The sequence below is a fragment of the Schistocerca gregaria genome, chromosome 4 (assembly GCF_023897955.1).
Source record: "Schistocerca gregaria isolate iqSchGreg1 chromosome 4, iqSchGreg1.2, whole genome shotgun sequence".
Lineage (NCBI taxonomy): Eukaryota > Metazoa > Arthropoda > Insecta > Orthoptera > Acrididae > Schistocerca > Schistocerca gregaria.
In genome coordinates, this window is record NC_064923.1 from 368,510,991 (window position 1) to 368,530,443 (window position 19,453).

The following is a 19,453-nucleotide window of genomic DNA, read 5'->3' on the forward strand; positions in this document are numbered from 1 at the left end:
AACATCGAGTAGGGGTATTGCAGGAGTAGGTTTAATAATGAATAAAAAATAGGAGTGCGGGTAAGCTACTACAAACAGCATAGTGAACGCATTATTGTGGCCAAGATAGATACAAAGCCCATGCTTACCACAGTAGAACAAGTTTATATGCCAATTAGCTCCGCAGATGAAGAGATTGATGAAATATATGATGAGATAAAAGAAATTATTCAGATAATGAAGGGAGATGAAAATTTAATAGTCATGTGGGATTGGAATTCGACAGTAGGAAAAGGGAGAGAAGGAAACATAGTAGGTGAATATGGATTGGGGGGGAAGAAATGAAAGAGGAAGCTGCCTGATAGAATTTTGCACAGAGCACAACATAATCATAGCTAATACTTGGTTCAAGAATCGTGAAAGAAGGTTGTATACATGGTAGAGGCCTGGAGATACTGGAAGGTTTCAGGTAGATTGTGTAATGTTAAGACAGAGATTTAGGAATCAGGTTTTAAATTGTAAGACATTTCCGGGGGCAGATGTGGACTCTGACCACAATCTATTGGTTATGAACTGTAGATTGAAACTGAAGAAACTGCAAAAAGGTGATAATTGAAGGGGATGTGACAGGCAAAATACCCTCAGACTTCAAAAAGAATATAATAATCCCAAAGAAAGCAGGTGTTGACAGATGTAAAAATTACCGAACTATCAGTTTAATAAGCCACAGCTGCAAAATACTAACATGAATTCTTTACAGACGAATGAAAAAACTGGTAGAGGCTGACCTCGGGGAAGATCAGTTTGGATTCTGTAGAAATATTGGAACACGTGAGGCAATACTGACCTTATGACTTATCTTAGAAAATAGATTAAGGAAAAGCAAACCTATGTGTCTAGCATTTGTAGACTTAGAGGAAGCTTTTGACAATGTTGACTGGAATACTCTCTTTCAAATTCTGAAGGCATCAGGGGTAAAATATAGGGAGCGAAAGGCTATTTACAATTTGTATAGAAACCAAATGGCAGTTACAAGAGTCGAGGGGCATGAAAAGGAAGCAGTGGTTGGAAAGGGAGTGAGACAGGGTTGTAGCCTTTCCCCGATGTTATTCAATCTGTATATTGAACAATTTTGTAAAGGAAACAAAAGAAAAATTCGGAGTAGGTATTAAAATTCATGGAGAAGAAATAAAAACTTTGAGGTTCGCTGATGACATTGTAATTCTGTCAGAGGCAGCAAAGGACTTGGAAGAGCACTTGAACAGAATGTACAGTGTCTTGAGAAGAGTATATAAGATGAACATCAACAAAAGCAAAAAAAGGATAATGGAATGTAGTCGAATTAAGTCGAGTGATGCTGAGGGAATTAGATTAGGAAATGAGACACTATAAGTAGAAAGAGTTTTGCTATTTGGGGAGCAAAGTAACTGATGATGGTCGAAGTAGAGGAGATATAAAATGTAGACTGGCAATGGCAAGGAAAGCGTTTCTGAAGAAGAGAAATTTGTTAACATCGAGTATAGATTTAAGTGTCAGGAAGTCTTTTTTTGAAAGTATTTGTATGGGGTGTAGCCACGTATGGAAGTGAAACATGGATAATAAATAGTTTGTACAAGAAGAGAATAGAAGCTTTCGAAATTTGGTGCTACAGAAGATTGCTGAAGATTAGATCAGTAGACCACATAACTAATGAGGTGTTGAATAGGATTGGGAAGAAGAGAAGTTTGTGGCACAACTTGAGTAGAAGAAGGGATCGTTTGGTAGGACATGTTCTGAGGCATCAAGGGATCACCGATTTAGTATTAGAGGGCAACGTGGAGGGTAAAAATCGTACAGGGAGACCAAAAGATGAATACACCACGCAGATTCAGAAGGATGTAGGTTGCAGTAGGTACTGAGAGATGAAGAAGCTTGCGCAGGATAGAGTAGCATGGAGAGCTGCATCAAACCAGTCTCATAACTGAAGACAACGACAACAACAACAACAATGTAGAGTGGGAAACGTTTTAGTAGACTTTCTTGGGGTAGTTTACATCTATCTTAAAGGGTCTGAGAGCTCAGTTTCTTCAGCATCTCTGTGACACTCTCCTGTTGGTCAAACAAGTCTGTTAACATGCATTTTATACATTGAAAAGCCAAATAAACTGGTACACCTGCATAATATCATGTATGACCCCCAGGAACATTCAGAAGTGTCGCAAGATGATGTGGCATGGACTCAAATAATGTCTGAAGTAGTGCTGCAGGAAATTGACACCATGAATCCTACAGGTCTGTCCATAAATCTGTACGAGTACAACAGGGGTGGAGATCTCTTCTGAACAACACATTGAAAGGCATCCCAAATACACTCAATAATGTTCTGTCTGGTGAGTTTGGTGGCCAGAGGAAATGTTTCAATACAGAAGTGTGTTCCTGGAGCCACTCTGTAGCAATGCTGGGCATGTGGAGTGTCACACTCTCCTGCTGGAATTGCCCAAGTCCATCGGAATGCACAATGGACATGAGTGGATGCAGATGATCAGACAGAATGCTTACGTACATGCACCTGTCAGTCGTATCTAGATGTATTAGGGGTCCCACATCACTCCAACTGCACATGCCCCAAACCATTACAGAGCCCCTGCCAGCTTCAACAGTCCCCTGCTGACATGCGGGTCCATGGATTCACGAGGTTATATCTATAGCCGTACACGTCCTGCCACTCAATAGAATTTGAAACGAGACTCGCCTTACCAGGCAACATGTTTCCAGTCCTCAACAGCCCAATGCCGGGTGTTGACGGGCCCAGGTGAGGTGCAAAGCTTTGTGTTGTGCAGTCAAAGGGTACACGAGTGAACTTTTAGCTCTGAAATCCCATATCAATGATGTTTCATTGACTGCTTTGTATGCTGACACTTGCTGATGGCCCAGCATTGAAATTTGCAGCAATTGAATGATTTCTTCCATTGACATTGACCATGTTCTTGCAGAATCTTTTTCTGGCTGCAGCAATGTTGGAGATGTGATGTTTCACTGGAATCCTGATAATCACAGTACACTAGTGAAATGGTCGTATGGGAAAATCCCTACTTCATTGCCACCTCACAGATGCTGTGTCCCATTGCTCATATGCCAACTATAGCACCATGTTCACACTCAGTTAAATCCAAATAACCTGCCAATGTATCAACAGTAACTGATCTAACAACTGCACCAGACACTTATTGTCTTAATAGGCATTGCCAACTGCAGTCCTGTATTCTGCCTGTCTACATATCTCTAAATTTGAATAAGCATGCCTATACCAGTTTCTTTGGTGCTGCAGTGTATATTCAATACCCAATGTTTTACTATTTGGTACAGAATCCACATATTTGAGCAGTATTCTACAACAGATTGCATGATTGATTTGTAAGCAATCTCCCTTGTAAACCGATTGCACTTCCCCAGTATTCTATCAATAAACCGAAATCTACCATCTGCTTTACCCATGACTGGGCCTATGTTATGATTCTATTTCATATTGGTACAGTGTATTACATACAGAGCTTTGTATGAGCTGCCCAATTCCAGCAGTGACTCATTGAAGTTATAGTCCTAGGGTACTACACTTTTTTGTTTCGTGAAGTGTACAGTTCTACATTTCTGAACACTTAACACAAGTTGTCAATCCTTGCACTGCTCTGAAATATTTTTAAGGTTTGGCTGAACAGTTCTGCATCTTCTTTTAGTCAGTACTTCATTGCAGATAACTGCATCATCTGCAAAAAGTCTGAGGTTACTATTAATATTGTCTGCAAGCTCATTGACACACATCAGGAGCAGCAAGGGTCCCAACACACTTCCATGGGGCACATCTGTAGTTAATCTACATCTAATGACTATCTATGCAAGGTAACATGCTACATCCTCCCCACCAATAAGTCATCAAATTTCACTTGAAATCCCATGTGATTGTACTTTTGACAATAAGCATAGGTGTCAAACTCTTTCCATAATTCAAGAAATACTGCAGCTACTTGACTGCCTTGTCTCACATGATTGATATTTCTTGAATCAATGCTGGTTGACATGGAGAAGATCATTCTGTTTGAGATAGTTCATTATGTTTGAGATTAGAATATGTTCGAAGATTCTACAAGAAAACAGTGTCAAAGATATGGGATGGTAGTTTGTGAATCACCTCTGTTAACCGTTTTGTAGACCCTGGGCTTTGTTTGAACTGCTGGGCATGAGTTTCTGTTAAACGGATCTGTGATACACTATAGTTAGAAGAAGGGATGCATCTGCTGCAAATTCAGTATAGAATCTGAAAACAATTCATTTGTGCACTGGAACTTTGTTCAGTTTCAAAAAATGCAGCTGTACCTTGACATTACAGAAACCAACATTTATTTCACTCATCTTTTCAGTGGTAGAGGGATTAAACTGGGGCAATTTTCTTGAGTTTTCCTTTTTAAAAGAACATTTGAAAACAGAGTAAAGCACTTCCGTTTTTGGTTGGAATTGGATTTACTATGAAATAACTTATCCAAACCACTCTTACCACTAACTTATGAAAATATAGTCCCCCAAAATATTGACATTTATTGAAATAGGTGAAAGTATCATCTGTTCAGTTTATTTTTAAATTAACTATAATGCGGGGAAAAAACACACAAATATTGATACAATAGAAATAAGTTCTTCTGAACAGGTATTTGACAGATAGACTACATAAGCCAAATATAGTTTCATTCAGTGACCCCAGTATTCAACATACTAAGCCTAAAGTATCTGATAAGCAATCTGGAACATAAATTTGACAATATTAGAGAAGGAAAGTTGCTACTCACCATATAACGGAGATGGTGAGTTGCGATAGGCACAACACAAAGATTCACACAATTACAGCTTTCGGCCATTACGGTCTTTGTCAGCAAAAAAAAAAAAAAAAAAAAAAAAAAAAACACTGAAAAAACACTGCGAGCAGCAGCACCAGTGCATGATGAGAGTGGTGACTGGGTGGTGGTAAGGAGGAAGCTGGGGTGGGGTGGGGGGCAGTGCCTATCACGACTCAGCATCTCCACTATATGGTGAATAGCAACTTTCCTTCTCTAATACTGTTGCATGCCATCCTGGATTATCCATTGTTGGATCATGAATTTAATTGTTACAGACTACTTTTTTGTATCAATTTTATGTTACTAATATTTGCCTCTTTTTCAGCTAATGATTGTCTGTCTGACAGGCGGTCAGTATTGGAAGAACAGAAAGCTGGCAGTGATAAACTGTATGTGCCAGAGTGCACTCCTGATGGGCGCTTTCAGAAAATACAATGCTACAATTCAACAGGTTTGCTTATATTCATATTTTTCTTGATGCTTTAAAATGTGGAGATAAGAATTAATTTTGTATAATACTTTTTTCTAGTTAAATAAGTCTGCTGAAAAGTCTGTAAATAATAAAAGCATTATTCTTCAGCTTATATAGGGTATTCCTGTTATTATAAAGTCACTTCAGTACTTTTTTAAACTTCCCTTTAGCCACCAAAAAATTATTGTGGGTAAAACTTAATTGTGGCCCTCACAGACAACAGACAAAGTTAGAAAGGAACAGTTCGGCAGCAAAGACACAAGTTAGAAAATGATAAGGAAATGTACTGCATGATGAGGACCATTAAAACCTAACAAAACAACTGGAACATGACATCACAGGAATACAAAACCATTTTCAGGAATAAATATAAATAAAAATATAATACAATATTGTATCCTACCCAATATGTATATACATTTGTAGATGGTGAAAATAAAGGTTCTGATTGATAGGTAGTGTTGTATTGTCATATTCAATTAACTATTTCACACAGAATGTGACATCTTTCATGTTGTTAATTATGATACCATATGCAGGTTATTGTTGGTGTGTTCATGAAGACAGCGGCAAGCCAATACCAGGGACACCTGTGAAAGATCAGATACCAAAATGCGATGCAGTTCCTGCTCCAAGGAGGCCAATGAATGGTAATGATGTTAGAGTGAGGCATAAATAGAATAAGTTCAATGTGTTTCACAAGTAATTTTAAAATTTGTGTACTTCGATTTAGGTTGTTCTGAGCCCCGTAAGCAGTTGTTCCTTAAAGAGCTTATGGACATGATGTCAAAGAAAATGATATCTGCAAGGAACAGGACCAGTCAGGAAAGGTAATAAACAACACATCTTATTATATTGCCTGACTATGTTCAGCAGATAGAGAGTGTTTCCTAATGCATCCCCCAGTTGTTTACTCTTTTTGTAAGGGTTAGAAAATTAAATGACAAAGGAAATAATTTGTTGTCCTATCAGTATATTTTAAATGAAAAATGACCTGTGTAAAGCCTAAGGCAGCCACACTCTAATGATTTATAAATATTATTTTTGGTTCAATTATGAATGTAAGTAGTTATCTATAGAATCTAGCATTTACAGAAATTAAAGAGCATTCAAATAACAAAGTAAAGTTAAATTGTAAGTACCTTTGACTGAAAGCTTTTTTAAGTACCATATCAATTATGTATGTCCTCATAATAAAAAGAATAATGAATTGTCTAAAGTTTCCCGCTACACAACTGACACAAAGTATTGGAACAAGATAACTGGTGTTCTACGAATTGGGGCATGGAATGTCAGATCCCTTAATCCAGCAAGTAGGTTAGAAAATTTAAAAAGAGAAATGGATAGGTTAACGTTAGATATAGTGGGAATTAGTGAAGTTCAGTGGCAGGAGGAACAAGACTTCTGGTCAGGTGAATACAGGGTTATAAATACAACATCGAGTAGGGGTATTGCAGGAGTAGGTTTAATAATGAATAAAAAATAGGAGTGCGGGTAAGCTACTACAAACAGCATAGTGAACGCATTATTGTGGCCAAGATAGATACAAAGCCCATGCTTACCACAGTAGTACAAGTTTATATGCCAATTAGCTCCGCAGATGAAGAGATCGATGAAATGTATGATGAGATAAAAGAAATTATTCAAATAGTGAAGGGAGATGAAAATTTAATAGTCATGTGGGATTGGAATTCGAAAGTAGAAAAAGGAAGAGAAGGAAATGTAGTAGGTGAATATGGGATGGGGGTAAGAAATGAAAGAGGAAGCTGCCTGATAGAATTTTGCACGGAGCACAACATAATCATAGCTAATACTTGGTTCAAGAATCGTGAAAGAAAGTTGTATACATGGTAGAGGCCTGGAGATACTGGAAGGTTTCAGGTAGATTGTGTAATGTTAAGACAGAGATTTAGGAATCAGGTTTTAAATTGTAAGACATTTCCGGGGGCAGATGTGGACTCTGACCACAATCTATTGGTTATGAACTGTAGATTAAAACTGAAGAAACTGCAAAAAGGTGATAATTGAAGGGGATGTGACAGGCAAAATACCCTCAGACTTCAAAAAGAATATAATAATCCCAAAGAAAGCAGGTGTTGACAGATGTAAAAATTACCGAACTATCAGTTTAATAAGCCACAGCTGCAAAATACTAACATGAATTCTTTACAGACGAATGAAAAAACTGGTAGAGGCTGACCTCGGGGAAGATCAGTTTGGATTCTGTAGAAATATTGGAACATGTGAGGCAATACTGACCTTATGACTTATCTTAGAAAATAGATTAAGGAAAAGCAAACCTACGTTTCTAGCATTTGTAGACTTAGAGAAAGCTTTTGACAATGTTGACTGGAATACTCTCTTTCAAATTCTGAAGGCATCAGGGGTAAAATACAGGGAGCGAAAGACTATTTACAATTTGTACAGAAACCAGATGGCAGTTATTAGAGTTGAGGGACATGAAAGGGAAGCAGCGGTTGGGAAGCGAGTGAGACAGGGTTTTAGCCTGTCAAATTAAATCGGGCGATGCTGCAGGAATTAGATTAGGAAATGAGACACTTAAAGTAGTAGATGAGTTTTGCTATTTGTGGAGCAAAATAACTGTTTGTTTAAGTAGAGAGGATGTAAAATGTAGAGTGATAATGGCAAGGAAGGCATTTTTGAAGAAGAGAAATTTGTTAACATCGAGTATAGATTTAAGTGACAGGAAGTCACTTGTGAAAGTATCTGTATGGAGTGTAGCCATGTGTGGAAGTGAAATACAGGCGATAAATAGCTTGGACAAGAAGAGAATAGAAGTTTTCAAAATGTGGTGCTACAGAAGAATGCTGAAGATTAGATGGGTAGGTCACATAACTACTGAAGAGGTATTAAATAGAATTGGGGAGAAGAGAGATTTGTGGCCCAACTTGACTAGAAGAAGGGATTGGTTGGAAGGACACATTCTGAGGCATCAAGGGATCACAAATTGAGTATTGGATGCCAGTGTGGAAGGTAAAAATCGTAGAGGGAGACCAAGGGATGAATACACAAGCAGATTCAGGAAGATGTAGGTTGCAGTAGATACTGGGAGATGAAGAAGCTGGCACAGGATAGAGTAGCATATAGAGCTGCATCAAAGCAGTCTCTGGACTGAAGACCACAACATCCTCTCAGGTTCAGTAGGTGGAGAGGTCTCTCTCATACCCTGTATACCAATGGTCACAACAAATTTAGCCATTCATTTTAAGTGACTTCAGTTCCCAATGAAGGTTTCATTTGTAGTAACAATAAATAAGACTCAAGGTCAGAGGAGGGGGGGAGGGAGTTTAGGGTAGGATATATATCCAATTCCCATACATATTTAGTAATGGCAAAGTATTGTCAGGTTCACTAGTACTTCATATTACAATAATACCATAGTTTAAAAATGTGTCTTACTAAAACTTTTAGATACAGGAGGTAGATTGTACTTCTATATGTGAACTATATGTGAAGGGTGTATATGAAAGCCTGTTGGTTACCTAAATGTCTGGAGTAGATGCATGGTTAATATCAAGGCTTATTCACTTACCTAGATGTCTGGAGTCTTATCATGAAATATTTGTGAGTATGTGTTCAGAAGGATTTGAGCTGAAACATACTAGTATAAAAGACAAGATTAGGATTTTAATGTCCCATCAGTGTCAAGTCATAAGAGGCAGAGCACATGCTCGGATATTCAGTATTATGCCAAACTTGCTCAGTGAAATTGCCATCAAACCAAGGGTAAAAATGAGACCAAGTGTCAGTATGCAACAATAATATCAAAAGGTGTAATATTAGATGATGTGTAAATTCAAGAGACAATGAACAGTCTCCAACAAATGAGTACACAAATGTGACCACAAGATGGGATGGCTGCCATCTTATCTACAGGGCTGTACTGACTCTCACAGCTTGATTAAGAATGTTACCTCAACTTGGAATACTGTGATTGGTATTGACCTGTCTGTGCCAACAGTTTGGCAACCTCTGGTGTTGACTTGTTTGATGACGAACTCCAAAGCATTGGCTTCCATTGTCCAGAAGCTATGAGGGCCTCTGACTGCAGTAGGTACTTGAATACCATCACTATCACACTGAGTGATGAAATGCAATGATTTCAGATGAACCCTGTTTGAACCTGCATTACAGCAATTGCTACACACAATTTAAATTCAATAATGGTGATCACAATATGCCAACCTATAATCTGAACAGCAAGTAATAAATGAGGGAGATTTTAAAGGCCTAGGAACTTGCACTCCTTCAGGAAACATCAGATTCCAGATTTCAGCAGAATCATACCCTCCCACATTTTGCAAGGGATATGCAAACTATCTTAAGAAAATGCGTGCCACTCCCCCGGGTCTACCCATTCAGTATGATGTGCGCTACACAAAACATGTCTGGCGTATGGTTGGTCAGAAAGATACAGCTTGTCATCCAGCAACCACTATTGATGTTTGTCAGCTTGTAAACAAACCATATAAAAGGACATGTTCATATCCTCTGTGATTCCATGCCATGATGTTTAGGGGCTCTAATTGCAGTAGGTAGTGACTTCACACCATACAGAATTAACACCAATCATCAATGCATTGCCATGTACACAACATCGTGGTACAAAGTTTAATTGCATGGTATTTCAAACATTTATTTTGTTACTTCCTTCCATACATATGTCTTCAAATGGGCATGATGGTAAAATTGAGCACTTGACAGGTTTACTGCCAGTCATTTATGTGATATACTATTTACAAATCAACAAGAAAAGGGTAGGGGTGAGTAGTGGCTTGACTTTGGTACACAATGTATTCTCCATCCACACACTCCAATGTGTCTTATAGTGCATAAATGTAAATAAGGGTTTTCAAAAATGGTGAGTTTGAACTAATAAAGCATGTATAAGTAAACTGGCCCCTTCCTGAAAAATGCATCCAAATCATTATTTCCTATAAACGTGAATATGCAGATCTTTAGGAAATGGGGGCTTATAAAGTTCCCTCTTTAAAAATTTCATTGGATTAATCTGAACTTCAAACCTTTACAAACATGTTTTAAATTGAGTCACTTAAGACTGGGCTTTCTCACAAATACCCCTGTTTATCTACATATGTCTCATTAACCAATCACTCTGCACCTGCTGTAGATAACTCTTTGAGTTGTAAGCTTAAAAGGCACACTGCCTTTTTAAAAAAAAGTAGGGTATACTTATCCATGAGAGTTAAATAATGTATCAATGTTCTTAAAAGCTCCAGAAAGAATTACTTTCTAAAATGTTTCTAGAACAAGCTAACAATTTTACCTTTGACTTTGTGCCTATTATAAATCAGTTTTATACTTTTTATGGTACCTATGACTACTGAGAAATTAAACAGAAAATATTCAAGTAATCAAACCAGAAAAACATCATATGTGGATAACATGGCTCAACTAATAAAGTGGTAGTAAGAGTATAGGGGGATGGAAATTTAAGTGGGGTGATAAGGCTGAAGATTTATTTTTGTTCTGCAGCCAATCTCGACCCTTGCTACCATCATCACCAGAAGAGGAAATTGCCGTGTGGAATTTCAATGCACTTGATAAGAATAAAAGCAAGGTAAGTATACATTTAAATCGTTACAAACTCATAATTCATACATCTGGCTTTTTTCCCCCTTTTCTCTTACAGGTCAACTAAGGACTAGGTGTAAGCTGCTTATTCAACTTTGTTTCCTCCAATACTAAACTGCCTTCTCTTCTGCTACTCATTTTCTTCTTGGTTTGTGTTCTTGATACATTTTCTCTTGAAACCTTCTCACTTCGTAATTATGTTTCTATATTTTGATTTATCTTAAATTTTTGGTTATTTGTTCCACAACGAGCTTTTATTGGCAATTGTTATTTATACCAGTTTGCATCAAATAGTCATGCACTTTGAATGAAAAGGAGAATATTTCTTAGTCTGGAACAGAGATGAAAACAGTATTAATGAAGTTTATTTTCTATAGTGATGGTACATGTCACACAATAATGTGTGTCATTTTTAGTGCTATCTGCAAAATATTTTGTGTACAGCTTTCCAAAGTACTGTTGTGTATGTTTAACTTTAATTGATGAACTAGATATTGTGTAGCATCATAAAATTGTTTCAAACATTTTACTGTCAATGGAAACTTATTAAGCCATTTAAGGTTCATAAGGTGTATAACAGACTAGTGTGTCAAGAACCACGAGCAGATCCAACTGAAAACAGAATAACCAAATATTGCAACACCTGGTATGAACATGTATGAAGAATGGACAGTAAACAACTTCCCAATCTAGCCTCAGCTTACAAACTGGCAGTAGTATGAGACAATCCATGAAGGTGGAATAGGCTTAGTGCCTAAACGATGAAATGTAGGTGAAGATCAAGAATAAGTAGCCTGATCCTTCAAACATGATTATCTTGAATGACATTCCAAAACTGCAACCAGAGATGAAAACAGTCAGAAAGTCCACAATATGATCTGGATGGTCAATAATTAAAAATATATGAAATAGCTGACACCATATCAGAAAAGTGTCAACAGGCTAAGAGGTCATTCTGAGCAAGATAGGATCTCATTTTGTGTGCTGAGCAACAACAAATGCTAAGATAAATTACTTGATACTGCTCCAACATTTTAAAAAGAATCGTAAGTATTTTGTACAGCAATCTGTTACAGTGGGCACCACTTAGGTCCACTGTTGCATTTTAAAATGAAACAATAATCAAAGCAGTGGGAAGGATTAAGTCTAGCAATGAGGAACATACTAATCAGTCATCCTCAACCCTCTCAAAGTGGCATTCTGGTGCTAACCCAAGGTGTGAAATACACTCTTTTAACTTTCAGCCACACCTACACCTAAACACTTGTAACATGAAAGATCCAGGTACCTCCCCTTTGCACTCTCACAGCATGTCATCCTCCAGACCCATTCAGGGGCAGGGCTTTCAGGGAAAACAATCGTATCATATACCAGCTCTGCTGTAATTTCTGCACAGTCTTGTACATGAACATGCCCACCAATCGACTGTCCACCAGGAGGAATGGTCACCACCAAATTGAGACCAGGAGCAGAGTTGACCATCCATTGGCAGAACATGCTCCTGAACCCAACAGCTCAACTTCAACAGCTGCTTCACAAACTACGCCATCGGGATCCCAAACGCTCTCCTTTATATCAGCTTCTCTGAACTACATAAATGGGATTTTCCTTACAACACATACTTCTACCCAGAAATCCTCCTAGCCTCAACCTTTGCTAGCTACCACTCCACACTCATCTCCAACACTGTCTCCATTATACCCACTCACTCATTCTACACTCATATCTTCATTTCTGCTTTCTCATTCTTCATCTGTTCTATCTCCCCTTTCCAGTTCACTCGTTCATGCCATTGTACATCCAACAGAAATCCATTTGCCTTCACCAGACAAAGCTCACCAGTGTGATATCCCTAGCCAGTGGAATTACTGGTTTCGCCTCTCACCAGTTAGCCTTCATTCATTCATTCATTCATTCATTCATTCATTCATTCCACTCTCCATAACCATTTCTGCCTCTATTTTCCCTTGCTCAGTCCACTTACTACAAACCTTCACACCAGTCAAGCTGCAGTGCCAGTACAATGTTATCAACCTGTACTAGTTATATTTGGAGGAGGACGTTGAATGCTTAACAGTGTTTCCAGTCTTGTGCATTAGTTTATCAACCTCTTAATGCTTTGAGTACATGGTGAGTTGTCACCTTTACTCCTTTTATTATCTATATTCTCTGACTTCCCATTAACAAATTTTAATAATTTCTGTAATCATCAACTGGACTTGAATAATGTTCACAGATTTAAGAATGCTGATGCAGAAGTATATTTATCTATAATAATTTGCTGTGAATTTTTATCCAAAGTATAAATGTAGATGAAAATTGTTTTTCCAGAAGAGGTCAATGCCTAGTGAAAAAGCTTCAATCTCGAGTATACAGTATCTGATTCTAAGTGTCCTTGAAAGGTCACTGGAAGGGATGCACCCCTCCCCCTGCCCCCCTCCCCCCCCCCCTCTCTCTCTCTCTCTCTCTCTCTCTCTCTCTATATATATATATATATATATATATAATTTCTGTGGCACGTGGGTCACATTCTTGTAGAATTCTTAGAAGCAAAACTTTGAAGAAGTATAGTGTTGCCTTTAATGGCCAATTACTTCACATGAATGAATTGAAAATTGGTCAGCATTTAACTTTCTTGTTAAATGGCAGCAATAAGTAGTGTACAGAATAAATTTAAAAGGAGTTAGAAAAATACACAAGCACACTTATTTACACAGATGTCTTCACCTAAGTAATTACAACTTACTTGAGATAAATTTTTTGGTTTCCTAATGTTGAAGGCTAGATCTAGAAAAAATAAATTTTGAAATGGTATAATTTAATGGTGTTCTTTTTCCCTTTTTAAAACAGGTCCTAGAGAGAAAGGAGTGGAAACACTTCCGAACAATGGTAACTGCCAACAAGCTGTTGCGGAAATGTGGTAAAAGATTTCCACGATACTGCGACATCAATCTTGATAGGAAAATCAGTCTGACAGAGTGGCTGAACTGTTTAAGCAGCAGTGAAGAAAGCATTTGTAAGTTATTTCTTCCTTTATAGTATCAATTTTTCAAATCCAACAATCCAGTTCAGTCAAGAGATGGTGAGTCATAAAGTATCAGTAAATTGGCAACATTACATGATGTGAACACTCGAACATCCCATGAGAGGATACTACAATGTTTGAGTATGCATTTACACATCAGCAAACGAAGGTGTGGGACAGGATAAAGAGAGACAAAAATTGATATGACATTCATTGGTGCACTGCATTCCAGTTTTCCCATTACAGCTCTTTCTGGTATAAATATTGAACACAGTAACACCACAGTTTTTGAAAATCTGTGTATTTCAGTGGCAACTTTGGCTGTAAAATAGAATGCCAGCATCAGATTTATCCAATCACTGATTCAGATGTTCTCAAGGACCACTAATTGTGTACACAATGGGCATTTAGTGACAGACTCAAGGTCAAGTGTCAAGACATTCATATCCATTTTGGCTCAATATAATCATTCTTGGTACGTATTGTTACTGGTTGTGAAACATGGATCCAGCATCATACTCCAGAAATTGAAAAGCAGTAGTCACAATTTGTTGCATACTTTTTCTACAGTAAAGAGCTAGTTTTACTTGAAATCTGTTTGTCACTAGTATCCTTTTCACTCTTCTGGCATATGAATGTACTGATTTTTTTTTTAACATTATTGGGAGTGGTGTGAATAATCCAATGTAGCTAAAGAAAATAGTTAAAGCCAGACTGCAGTGGAGAATTTCTGTCCTCAAGAGGACTTGATTATTTATGAAAATTATTGACTGGTTTTGCACAACTAGCCATGGGCAACCTTTGGTGGCTTGTGGGCTTGATTCACATACTTACATAAGCTAGCAGGTTACTTTGCCATGTGACCCAACAGTGGCACTCCTAGCACATAAAGAAAAAACTATTGTGTCCATGGCTTGGTGCTAAGCTTTCCAGCTTGCCAACACAATAAATTATACTCTGAATACATTTTATTTTCAAGAGAACAAGAATTTATTATACAAAGAAAATCTCAAACTTTTTATCCAAAATGGAAATTGTTGTTTTAATTTTGTCTCCCCACAGTTGTTTTTAGGCTGTTTTTGAGCAGTGTATTTTGTAGAACAATGCCTTTTTATACTATATTCCTTCAAAAGAGAGAGTTATTCACTACACAACATCTTTGTACATGATCAAGAAATAATTCTCTGTCCATTTCACCTGGAACTAGTGACATTCAGAATCTCTTTTTCTCTTCTTAACTCCAAGTAATTTTGTGAATAAAATCAGTAAAGGTGCGTGGAAAGACTTGTAAAACTAACAAACAAGTAACATAGAACTTTACAAGTGAATTGACAGCAAATAACTAGTTTGTTAATGAAGTTATGACCCCATGTTCAAATTACCATATTTCACAACTACTAAGTCATTTTCATGCCAGTTTTGCCTACAACCAAAGTTTGCAATCTATCAATGTGTAGTGCAGATGAAGATAGTTAGCACTAAATAACGTGTGTGTCGACGGCACTGATCCAGAGAGCAAACTACTTCCCACACCTCTTCAAGGTAGTGAGCTGTTTCTCATAGTCTTCACATGCACATAACTTCGCTCTCTGACTAGGAACATATTTCTCTTCGCTGTTCAGATGCAGTGGGGTCAAAATGGCATTGCATAGAAGAGAGAAACCCAAAATTCATTGGTATGCATCATGAGCTGCTAAATGAAAGAGAGCTGAGTGCCCACAGCAATATCCAAAAATTCATTCTGGGCGGGGGGCAATATGTGCATCTCTCTCCCTTGCCCACAGATTTCTTCTGCAGGCCCTAATGAAACCAATTGAAGGTCACATCTGGCCTGCCAGTGCTTTAAATTTTAAGAAAGCATAGATCATCTAGTTTAGCACAGTGAAAAATATTCCACTACCTATTAACTTGGTACACTAACAAGAAATGATGAACAGGGTAGGAAATTCTGAGTTTTGGGTATGCATAAAGTCTTGTGGGTTTTTGGGTCACATCATTTTGAATAAAACACTCAAGCTTATGATGGCTCTCTGTGCCATCGTTGCCAGGAGTAAATAACTTCTGAATGCCAGGCCTGGCACTGTTTCCCACTTATATAGGCATGATCACAGCAACTGTCATCAACTTAAATCTACATAGATATTCCACAAACCACTGTATGGAGCATAGTGAAGGACACACTGCAACACTACTAAGCATTTCCTATCCTGTTCCGCTCACAAATAGAGTGAGGGAAAGAAGACTGTCTGTATGCCTCCACATGAGCCCTAATTTCTCGTATCTTATCTTCATGGTCCTTGTGCACAATTTATGTTGGCGCCAGTAGACTCATTTGGCAGTCAGCTTCAAATGCCAGTTCTCTAAATTTTCTCAAGAGTGTATCTCAAAAAGAACATTACCTTCCCTCTAGGGATTCTTATTTGTGTTCATGAAACATCTCTCTAACACTTACATGTTGTTCAAACTTACTGGTAACAAATTTAGCAGCCTTGCCTCTGAATTGATTCAAAGTCATCCTTCAGTCCAACCTGGTATGGATCCCAAACATTCGAATAGTACTCAAGAACAGCTCACACCAGTTTCCTATATGCGATCTCCTTTACAGGTGAACCACTCTCGCCTAAAATTTTCCCAATAAACTTAAGTCGACCATTTGCCTTCCATACCACAGTTCTCACATACTAGTTCTGTTTCTTATAGAGAGTGAAAATGATGCATGCACATAAGGCAAGTTGCACAGCTCACAGCAGCTCCAGTCTGTTGCAATACATGTTAATGAAAACTTAAAGTAGAAAATCCAAAAATACAGACCAGCTAAAACATTAGGTTTAGCTACTTTAGCTGTAAGAATAATTGTTGACTTTGGGGATACAGGAGTCATTCACTGATGTCTTGCCAGATAACACCTTGATTAGGCAAAAACTATTTGTTGCACAAAAGAAAGTAATTAGAATTATATGTGGGGTTCACTCACTTAAAATTTGTAGGCATCTCTTTTAACACCATAATGCCCAGCTTAGATCTATCCAAAAGAACAACCATGGATCTATCCAAAAGAACAACCATGGAAGGTCAACTGACCGCTAAGGTTTTTATCACATTTTTAAAAACTTTATTTTAGAAAATGTAATGATATTTCATATTTCTCATTAATAATGTTTTTACTGTTACATAAAATTGCTTACATTTTCAATGTTTGTGTTTTACATAATATAACATAGATGTCAAATGTTGTAAGAGGATTTCTTAGCTATATACTTTTATCCAGAACAAGTAAGTACTGTTTTACTAAGCTACTCCGGTGTGCTTTTTACACATCTGTTTAATTAGACATGAACCATGTGCTATTTTTTCACACATAAAACACACACATCCAGCTTTTTATGTTGCACAATCCAACCTGGCAAAGTTTTCATTTAGTTTGCTTAGATGTTCCTCTTCATGCTCCTCCTCCTCCTCCTCCTCCTCCTCCTCTGTCAGCTATCAAAGTAGATGAAGTCTGGAGTTGTCGAGAGTGAGAATTTGTCTTGTACCACTAATTCTTCTACAGCCTTCATTATAAAAGACAATCAAGAGATGATAGAATCCATTATCAACTCGTGAAGGGTGTGAGCATTGATCATAGCCAGATTCAGAGTGATATAGAAATGTCCTGGCCATCACCTCATCATACCTCTTTATGCTGAATTCAGTGTTATTATATAAACTGACTGACTGTGGAGTGTTTGTTTCTGCAGCGTCATTGTTTGTTACACTGGAGTGCACAGAAATAAGAATAAGCACATTTTTCTAACTCTTTCCTTGGTAAGATATTACAGAAATGTCATCAGCCTTATAAACAACACTTAAATAAAGTACGCCTTGTCCTTTACTCACAGACGGTGGCACTTTCCTTGTACTCCTGTTCAAATTGCCCTCAATGCTTGTAGCCCTCTGTTCCAGCCTTTTTACCAACTTTAGAGAAGTGAAGAAGCTGTCTGTTGTAATATTTCTCACCTTTCATAAGTAAGGTTACATGAGAAGTAGTGTTCTGTTCTCCCAGGCTAGTATTCACAGGTCTTGCCTTTTCCCAAATAAGGAAAACCATTTAGAACATACCTAACTTTAGTGTCTGTGAGCAACCAATACTTTATGCCATACTTATCATGTTTGCTCCTCATTTATTGAGTGAATGGACATCAGCATTTCATCAAATATAACTGCTCATCCACAGTTAAGAATTCAGTGGGTTTGTAACATGCAATGCAGTAAACTTTAAACATGTGCTAGATTTCAGATGCCAAACAAAATTTGTCTGCTTCTTTACACCGTTAAAAAACTATTTTGCTGTTGTTTGAGTAAAAATGGCAGAACCCACTCATGGCTCCACAAATTTCTCACACAAAGAACCTATGCACCATACATACCTTGAGCATACAGTATGGCTAATAAATGCTTCCAACTCCTCTAAATTCAAGTTCCACAAATTATTGTTGCGTACAATGCATACTTCTGTTTCAGAGAATTTTTTCACCATGCACAACATATTTTCAATAATTAATAGATGAAGGGCACTAGCTGAGGTGCCTTCCCTAACAGTGTGCTTTGCATACTGTATAGGTCCAGCAATCTCTCGAATAACATTTTGCTGACTGTTCCTTCCTGCAGAGTTTGTAGGAGAAATGCATGTCTGTGCTGGTCCATCAGTCCCAAACTCTTGTTGACCAATATCAGCCCTCATTCCAATATTTTTTACTGTAGCACTTCTAAAAATTGGGACATTAAGAGAGAAAATCAACACACATACTCCATCATCAACATCATAGTCGTCATCATCATCATCTCAGCCTTTTCCCACACCATGTGGGGTGGATGTTGCTTTGTTGGACCTTGTCTATCCAATGCTTCTTCTCTGAGCCATCCATTCTCCCGTAGGTCCCCAGCTGCCTTGTCCTTCCATCTCAGTTTTGGTCTTCCTCTTCTCCTTGGTCCTTTGATTTCTAGGTCTTCAATTCTTCTCCCTACATAGTACTCCCCTCTTCTCTGCATATGCCCATACCATCTTAGCCTACTTTCTTTGATCTTCTTCCCTATGGGCCCTACTTTCACTGTTGCCTCAATGTACTCATTCCTTGGTCTATCCTTTTGTGTCACACCACTCATCCACCTTAACATACTCATTTCTGCCACTTCCATCTTTTTCTTTTGGGCTTTCGTACTTGGCTACATTTCTGCACTATACAGAATCACAGGTCTCACCACAGACTTGTAAAGCTTTCCTTTCATTCTGATGCTAACCTTATCACCACACAGTACTCCCTCTGAAAGAGTACCAATACTTGCATTTTGCAAAGCAATCTATACACTCAAGTTACAGCATCATTGTGGTCAGAAGAAACTCTTGGTTGGTCATTATCATCTCTGCTTTCTGATGAATTACTAGTTGAATGTGCAGGAGGAAAATGTGAATATCTACATGGATACTCTGCAAATCGCACTCAAGTGCCTGGTAAATGG

The 19,453-nt window shown here is 37.8% G+C and overlaps 1 protein-coding gene across 2 annotated transcripts in view; it reads left to right on the plus strand.

Moving 5' to 3' along the window:
• Positions 1-19,453, plus strand: part of LOC126365865 (SPARC-related modular calcium-binding protein 1) — a 710,118-nt gene that overhangs the window by 683,633 nt on the left and 7,032 nt on the right. For both annotated transcript variants that reach the window (XM_050008539.1, XM_050008540.1), the window contains 5 exons: positions 5,170-5,295; positions 5,856-5,966; positions 6,050-6,146; positions 10,834-10,918; positions 13,783-13,948. In XM_050008539.1, the coding sequence (XP_049864496.1) occupies positions 5,170-5,295; positions 5,856-5,966; positions 6,050-6,146; positions 10,834-10,918; positions 13,783-13,948 (585 nt within the window). The remainder of the gene's footprint in view (positions 1-5,169; positions 5,296-5,855; positions 5,967-6,049; positions 6,147-10,833; positions 10,919-13,782; positions 13,949-19,453) is intronic.